This window comes from Hyperolius riggenbachi, unplaced genomic scaffold (assembly GCF_040937935.1).
Source record: "Hyperolius riggenbachi isolate aHypRig1 unplaced genomic scaffold, aHypRig1.pri scaffold_134, whole genome shotgun sequence".
Taxonomy (NCBI): domain Eukaryota; kingdom Metazoa; phylum Chordata; class Amphibia; order Anura; family Hyperoliidae; genus Hyperolius; species Hyperolius riggenbachi.
This window is the reverse complement of record NW_027152350.1, coordinates 313,434-321,337: the sequence shown is the minus strand read 5'-3', so window position 1 is coordinate 321,337 and position 7,904 is coordinate 313,434. Positions and strand designations below refer to the sequence as shown.

Here is a 7,904-nt window from a genome sequence, read left to right as displayed (position 1 = left end):
GTGAAGTGGTTAATATTCCCCTTGAAAATCAACAGGTGAATTTTGATTGGCTTTTTTAGGCTCCACCCACTTTTCTGAATATTAATCCCAGTCACCCAATGACCAACTGTGCAAAGTTTGAAAACCCTGCCATTAACAGTGTAAGAATGGCTGCAGTTTATATTTTCCCAGTGAAATTTGTTTTGGCTCAGCCCACTTTTTGTAACCTTGACACACATTCACTCAATGACCAAGTTTGTGAGCTTCCGGGTTCCTGGCATCAAAAATGTGTGAATGGAAGCAGTTTATCCACCAATGAAATCTGATTGGCAGTTTGTAGCCCCGCACCTTTAGTGAATTTGAAATCAAACAAATCTGATTGGCTGTTTGTGGCCCGCCCCCTTTTCAGAATTTAAACCCCTGTCTCCCAGTCACTGACTGTTCCAGATTTGAGGCCTCTGCCATTAACCCTCCTGGCGGTTTGCTAAAAATCCGCCAGGGGGCAGCAAATGCGTTTTTTTAAAAAAAAAAATCTTTTTCATGTAGCGAGACAAAGTCTCGCTACATGATAGCCGCTGCTCAGCGGCATCCCCCCAGCCCCTCCGATCGCCGGAGGATCAGGAGATGCCGTTCAAAGAACGGGATGTCCTGGAGGGCTTCCCCCGTCGCCATGGCGACGGGGCGGGATGACGTCACCGACGTCGTGACGTCAAGGGGGACTTCGATCCACCCCACAGCGCTGCCTGGCACTGATTGGCCAGGCAGCGCACAGGGTCTGGGTGGGGGGGGGGGCGCGGCGCGACGGATAGCGGCGGATCGGCGGGTAGCGGCGACGATCGGGCACTGCACGCAGCTAGCAAAGTGCTAGCTGCGTGCAGCAAAAAAAAAATTATGCAAATCGGCCCAGCGGGGCCTGAGCGGTGCCTCCCGGCGGCATAGCCCGGGCTTACCGCCAGGGAGGTTAAGAGTGTAAGAGTGGCAGCAATGTAAATATTCCCCTTGAAAATCAATAGGTGTCTTCTGTTGTATTTGACTTTGTCTTCCGTTGTATTTGACTTTGACCTCAAAAAACTATGTTTTGTTGATTAAAAAAAAAAAATGTAATAGATAGCGGAGAGGCCACCGCGGCGGTGAGTGGCATGGCGGCCATATCCGCGTCTCAGCCGGCGGCCTCCGCCACGCAGTTACATGTTGGAGTTTTGCCTGGTCCCTCAGTTGCACATAGACTGAGGGCTACGCGCGCCAGGCGACAGGACCTTTATGCAAGTAGAAGGGGAGTCAGCTGATCAGCCGGTCAGCTGACTCCAGTAGTGCTCCGGATTGGCTGAGTGACTATATATATATATAGTCACTTAGTATGTATATATATAGGACCTGCCTGTCAGTTGCTCTTTGTCTGCCGTTGCAAATGCTACGTGTTAGCACTCAGACCTTAGTCAGATCTGAAAGTGTGCAAGAATCAGCAGGAGCTGGGGATCTACACTTAGCCAGATTCTGTTGATAGCTTAAAGTACTAAATTGAATTGTATTATTTGTTATGACCCTCTGCTAGCCTTGACTACTCTTCTGCCTTCTGATTCTGTGCCTATGCCTATCTGATCTTGTTGTCGACTCAGCTTATACCTCACTCTCATTCAGTCTTCTGTCTTTGTACCGTATCTGTCCGTGTGTTGCCGATCCTGCTTGTCTGACTCTCCTACACTCACCAGTGAGCTTAGTTCTGGTGAGAGATTCTCAGTTTAGTAATCACCTGCTCCTCAGGTTGATAGCTGCAGTACAGTCTTAATCACCTGCTCCTCAGGTTGATAGCTGCAGTACAGTCTTAATCACCTGCTCCTCAGGTTGATAGCTGCAGTACAGTCTTAATCACCTGCTCCTCAGGTTGATAGTTGCAGTACAGTCTTAATCACCTAATTCTCAGGTTGATAGCTACAGTACTATCTGAATCACCCGTTCCTCGGGTGATAAGGTACATTCCGTTCCTCGGGTGAACCGATCACTAGTTCCTCTGTGTCTCCAGCCTGCTGGAGTACTGATTACAGTGTTCTATAGAGATACCTCCCTCTACCAGCTCCTCTGGGATAGTGGGTATCTCTATCTATATTTACTGTTGCACCAAACACTTATCTTACACCTGGGTGTCCTGTGTCTTGCTATACTTGCATTATTGGTGATTTTGCAGATCACCACATAATCAGGTATAACATCTGTATTATTGGTGATACTGCAGATCACCAATAATCAGAAAATCTTTTCTTGCTGACACCAATCGTTACAGAAAATCAATAGGTGAATTTTGATTGGCTGTTGTAGGCTCCACCCATCTTCCTGAATCTTAATCTCATTCACCCAGTGACCAAGTGTGGGAAGTTTGAAAACCCTGCGATTAACAGTGTAAGAATGGCTGCAGCTTAAATTTTCCCATTTAAAATGAATGGCTGAAATTTGATTGACTGTTTTATGCTACGGAGGAAGAAGGAGAGAGCATGTGGGGAGCTTATGCTAAAGATACAGGCCTACATATTTCTTCCCAGTGTTCAAAGTAGTGACTGGATAGTAGTGTACTGGTACTAATGGGAGACGAGGGTTCGAATCCTGGCTAGGGCCAGCACCTACTGTGTTTCCCCTAAAGTAAGACATCCCCTGAGAATAAGCCCAAGCAGGAATTCATAGCATGCTTGAAATATAAGACATTCCCCGAATGTAAGCCCTAGCAGTAGCCCACATGACACCAGCAAGTCACGCTCAATACAAAGCCTGAATACAGGAGAGCAGCAGTATAATGTGAGTTCTACAGTCCTGTATATGTGTGTAAGGCAATTTGTGTTTTTGTTGGAGCCAGCCCTCCTGATTTGTCATGATAAGCATCAACAGCACTTCACCTCTTTCCAGGACACACAGCTTATCCTATCGTGGAAATAGATTCTTACCCTCATGAGCAGCAGAATCAATTTCTTGTAAGTGAGAGCTTCTATCTGCCAATCACAAGCTCTGTGTATGCTGCTTGTGTTTCAGCATGGCATGCAGTATATACATTTTGTATAGGAAAACTACCATTGTTTCCCCAAAAAATAAGACATCCTCTGAAAATAAGCCCTAGCACATCTTTTGGAGCAAAAATTAATATAAGACAGTGTCTTATTTTCGGGGAAACACAGTATTCAGTAAGAAGTCCTTGGGCAAGACTTCCTAACACTGCAGGGTGGCCCCTTGAGTGTACCTGTTAGTGACTGCAGCTCTAGAGTGCTTTGAGACCAGTGCTCTGGTTAAGGGCCCTATTGAGATGGGTGACCAGGGTTGGAATCCTGGCTAGGGTCAGCACCTATTCAGTAAGAAGTCCCAGCAGTAAACATTGCCCAGCAGAGCATTGCTATGTAGAGAACCTCAGCTCAGCCACCATAAATCTGTAGGATTATACAATTGGAGGGTTTTATTGCTTAGCATTACTCAGCAAGTAGCGAAAGATTAACCTGTGAATAACCTATGCATGAAGAATCTTAAGACAGACATTGCTGTATATAGCAAAGTGAAAGTGTTCTATTGATGTTACTCCTGCAGGTGAGACTGTTTCCTATGTACAAAGAGCTTCGTAAAGGACATTGCTATACAGGCATAGAAGATAAGTGCTGCGTTGCTTGATGTTACTATGCTTCTGAGATTCTTCTGTAAAAAGAACAATTCTTGCATACTCCTTACATCATTTTTGAGACTTGCTAGGACACTTATCCAACATAAGAAGAGTTAAAGAGACTCCGTAACAAAAATTGCATCCTGTTTTTTATCATCCTACAAGTTCCAAAAGCTATTCTAATGTGTTCTGGCTTACTGCAGGACTTTCTACTATAACAGTCTCTGTAATAAATTAATGTATCTTTCCCCTGTCAGACTTGTCGGCCTGTGTCTGGAAGGCTGCCAAGTTCTTCAGTGTTGTGGTTCTGTGATGAATCTCCCCCCTTCAGGCCCCTCTCTGCACACTGCCTGTGTGTTATTTAGATTATGGCAGATTCTCTCTTCTCTCTTATCTTTTACAAGCTGGATAAATCGTCCTCTGTGCTGGCTGGGCTTTCACATACTGAGGATTACAGACAAGGGCAAAGCTGTTTGCAAGAAGAAAAGAGCAGCCTGAAACTTCAGTGCATGAGAGCAGAAGGGGGAAAGAAACACACAATGATCTCTTGAGATACAAAAGGAAGGGTGTATACAGCCTGCTTGTGTATGGATGTATTTTCTATGTGTGGACATACTGTACATCAACCTACTTCCTGTTTTGGTGGCCATTTTGTTTGTTTATAAACAAACTTTTTAAAACTGTTTTAACCACTTTTAATGCGGCGGGGAGCGGCGAAATTGTGACAGAGGGTAATAGGAGATGTCCCCTAACGCACTGGTATGTTTACTTTTGTGCGATTTTAACAATACAGATTCTCTTTAATGCACTGACTCCAGGACTTTTCTTTACTGCTGCATTCAAGGAAAAAAGTAGTTTCTCAAGGTTAAAGAGAAACCCCACACAGAGTTACAGATGTCTGCCTGCGATTTTGTGCCTGACTACTACATGTTCTTCTCCGTCATGGGTCCCTCATCAGCAATGGTGTTCAGTGCCTTCGGAGCTGCCTATGGAACGGCGAAGAGTGGCGCAGGTATCGCAGCCATGTCTGTCATGAGTCCTGAGCTGATCATGAAGTCCATCATCCCCGTCGTCATGGCTGATATCATAGCCATTTATGGATTGGTTGTGGCGGTGCTTATCGCCAATAACATCCTACCCGCCATCCCACTATACAAGAGCTTCTTGCACCTAGGCGCCGGCCTCAGTGTGGGTCTGAGCGGCCTGGCTTCGGGATTCGCCATTGGCATTGTGGGTGCCGCGGGTGTGCGGGGGACAGCTCAGCAGCCCCGGCTATTCGTAGGCATGATCCTCATCCTCATCTTTGCCGAGGTCCTGGGACTGATTGTGGCCCTGATTCTCTCCACAAAATGAGACCCTCCCCAACCTTTTCACGGGATCAGTCCTCCTTCACCAGACCTGAGTCTGTCTTCGCTAATTGCAAGGCAGTCCGAGAGGAGAGACTGTGCAAGCAGTATGACCAGGGGGTCCTGGAGGATGAGGCCCACTTTCTGCTACACTGCAGCAAATACAAACCTGTGAGGACTGCCTACTTCCAGAGACTCTCCACCCACATCCTAAATTTCACCTCTGTAGATGAGGAGAAGAAACTCTACATCCTACTGGTGGAAGAGAAAACAACTGTGCAAACAGAAGCCCGATATAGCACTGCCTGCCACCAACTGGAGAGGAACATGATACTCCATGGACTATATGCCCCTTATACTGCCCCCCATACCCTCCTCACTACTTTGGACTATATATATCCCAGCCCCCTATGCTGTCCCTTATTTCCTCCACACCCTTATGCCCTTCCCTCATTCCCATATGCAAATTATCCTTTGCCAACCCCGTAAGCTAGACACACCTCCAGAACCCCTGGAATGCAATGATGTGTCAGCGTCTACACATTTTAGTAAGAGAGCTTTTTAGTCCTTTGTAGCCCCTTACATGATCCAATGGAAGTGTTAATCATTTATATTCATCAATCAACAAAATGCAGCAAATGAACAAAGGAGAAATCTAAATCAAATCAATATTTGGCGTGACCACCCTTTGCCTTCAAAACAGCATCAATTCTTTTAGGTACACTGGCACACAGTTTTTGAAGGAACTTGACTGGTGGATTGTTCCAAACATCTTGGAGAATTAACCACAGATCTTCTGTGGATGTAAGCTTCCTCACATCCTTCTGTCTCTTCATGTAATCCCAGACACACTCGATAATGTTGAGATCAGGGCTCTGTGGGGTCATACCATCACTTCAAGGACTTCTTGTTTACACTGAAGATAGTTCTCAATGACTTTGGCTGTATGTTTGTTGGGGTCTTTGTCCTGCTGCAGAATAAATTTGGGGCCAATCATATGCCTCCCTGATGGTATTGCATGATGGATAAGTATCTGCCTCTATTTCTCAGCATTGAGAACACCATTAATCCTGATCAAATCTCCAACTCCATTTGCAGAAATGTAGCCCTAAACTTTTAAGGAACCTCCACCTCCACCATGCTTCACTGTTGTCTGCAGACTCTCTACAGCCCTTCAATGCACAAACTTCCTTCTTTTACAGCCAAATATTTCAAATTTTGACTCAGTCCAGAGCACCTGCTGCCATTTTTTTGCAACCCAGTTCCTATGTTTTCGTGCAAACTTGAGTCGCTTGGCCTTGTTTCCACATCAGAGGTGTGGCTTTTTGGCTGCAACTCTTTTTACGCTTTGCTGCACAATAGCTAAATGGGTTAACATACAAGGTAGGACATACAAGAAACTCACAACAAAACAAGATCATGCAAATGTCGTTGATAACAGTAACTCTGTGTCTTTGTTCAAAATAGAGTCTGTTCTAGTCCACAAGAGGGGTGACAGACAGTAAGAATGCATAATTAAGCTGGAAACACTAGGAAGGAGGGCCCTGCCAGAGGCTTACATTCTAAAGGGTGGGGGGTAGAGACAATAGGTGCATCTGTTGGCAGAATGCCTAGCAGAAAGTATGGTACTGATGCAGGGGGTAGGCGAGCATGAAAAGGTGAATCTTGAGTGCTCATTTGAATGTATTAAAGGTGGGGGAGAGTCAGGGCCGGTCTAAGGCAGAGGCGAGAGAGGCTCCAGCCTCAGGGCGCAGTGTAGGAGGGGGCGCACAACTCACTTAGCTATCATTTCATTATTGTGTTTGAAGCAGAGAGAAATAAAAAGGGGATACATAGCAGTGACTGCAAGCTAGAAAACTAGGGATTAAAGAGAACCCGAGGTGGGATTTAATTATGGTAGTGGGGCACAGAGGCTGGTTGTGCACACTAACACCGCTGATTGGAGGGAAGGGACGTGGGCGGGTAGCGCCGATACAGATGAGGCGGGGGAGCGGCGCTGACTGACACCGCATAGGTAAACATTGTGCTGGCGACACACTGTGTCGCTAGCACTGCGGAGGGTATACCGGCGCGCAGGGGGGTCCTGGAGGCACACCATGGGGCAACAGAGGCTGGTGTTAGTGTGCACAACCAGCATTTGTGCCCCACTAACATCATTAAATCCCACCTCGGGTTCTCTTTAAGGTGTTGGGGGCATGGGGGCCCTGGGGCGCCTCTTAGTCTTATAGCAATCAGTGTGCAACGGCTGGGGTGGGGGGTGAAGGGGCGCACTTTTGTGTCTCAGCAATGGGTGCTGGAGGACCTTGTCCCGACTCTGGCGAGAGTCTGTTGGCTGGTGGGAGCACTGGCTAGTGAAGACCACTTCTGGCCAGACTTCTCTAGACAGGAGATGGGTGCATCGGGATCCCACTGGTTTTTGACATTTGGAGCTGATGGTACTGCTTGATATCTTCCAATTTCGAAGGGTAATAAGCTTGATGTGTCTTTCATATTCTGCACTAAGCTTTCTTGGCTGACCGATGTGTATACAGTCCTCAAAAGAGCATGAACATCTTGAAACCCCAGTCTGCTTTGAAATCTTTGTTTGAAACCTTGCCGAAGCAGTATTGATTTGATTTAAATTTTACTTTTGTTCGCTCACTTTGGATTTTGTAAATTGATAACAATAAACAATCATTATTTATATTTCTGAAAGCATTCTTTGTTTACTGCATTTTTTTCACACCTGCCTAAAACTGTAACGATTGTGGAATTCTCTCCGTGGTCAGCGCACAGGACGTGCGCTGACACTGCGGAAATCCTCCACAAGCATATAATTTGAGAGAACCTAGCAAAAGGTGCAACGCACCTGTAGAGGGAAATTCCTGTCGGCAGATGGAGCTGTGGAGTGCAGAGGAACAGCTCCTCTGCCCCGCCACAGACGCCAGACAGGAATTGTACGAAGGGAAGAA

The 7,904-nt window shown here is 46.3% G+C and overlaps 1 protein-coding gene across 1 annotated transcript; it reads left to right on the top strand.

The window, feature by feature from the left end:
* The first annotated feature begins 4,501 nt into the window (after positions 1-4,501).
* On the top strand, positions 4,502-4,960 carry LOC137543632 (V-type proton ATPase 16 kDa proteolipid subunit c-like). Its single transcript, XM_068264752.1, has one exon. The coding sequence runs from the start codon at positions 4,502-4,504 to the stop codon at positions 4,958-4,960; it is 459 nt and encodes a 152-aa protein (XP_068120853.1).
* The last annotated feature ends 2,944 nt before the right edge of the window (positions 4,961-7,904 follow it).

What these genes read in the sequence shown, in the direction of transcription:
- LOC137543632 (XM_068264752.1), top strand. Translation starts at nt 4,502, where the DNA reads ATGTCTGCCTGCGATTTTGTGCCTGACTACTACATGTTCTTCTCCGTC.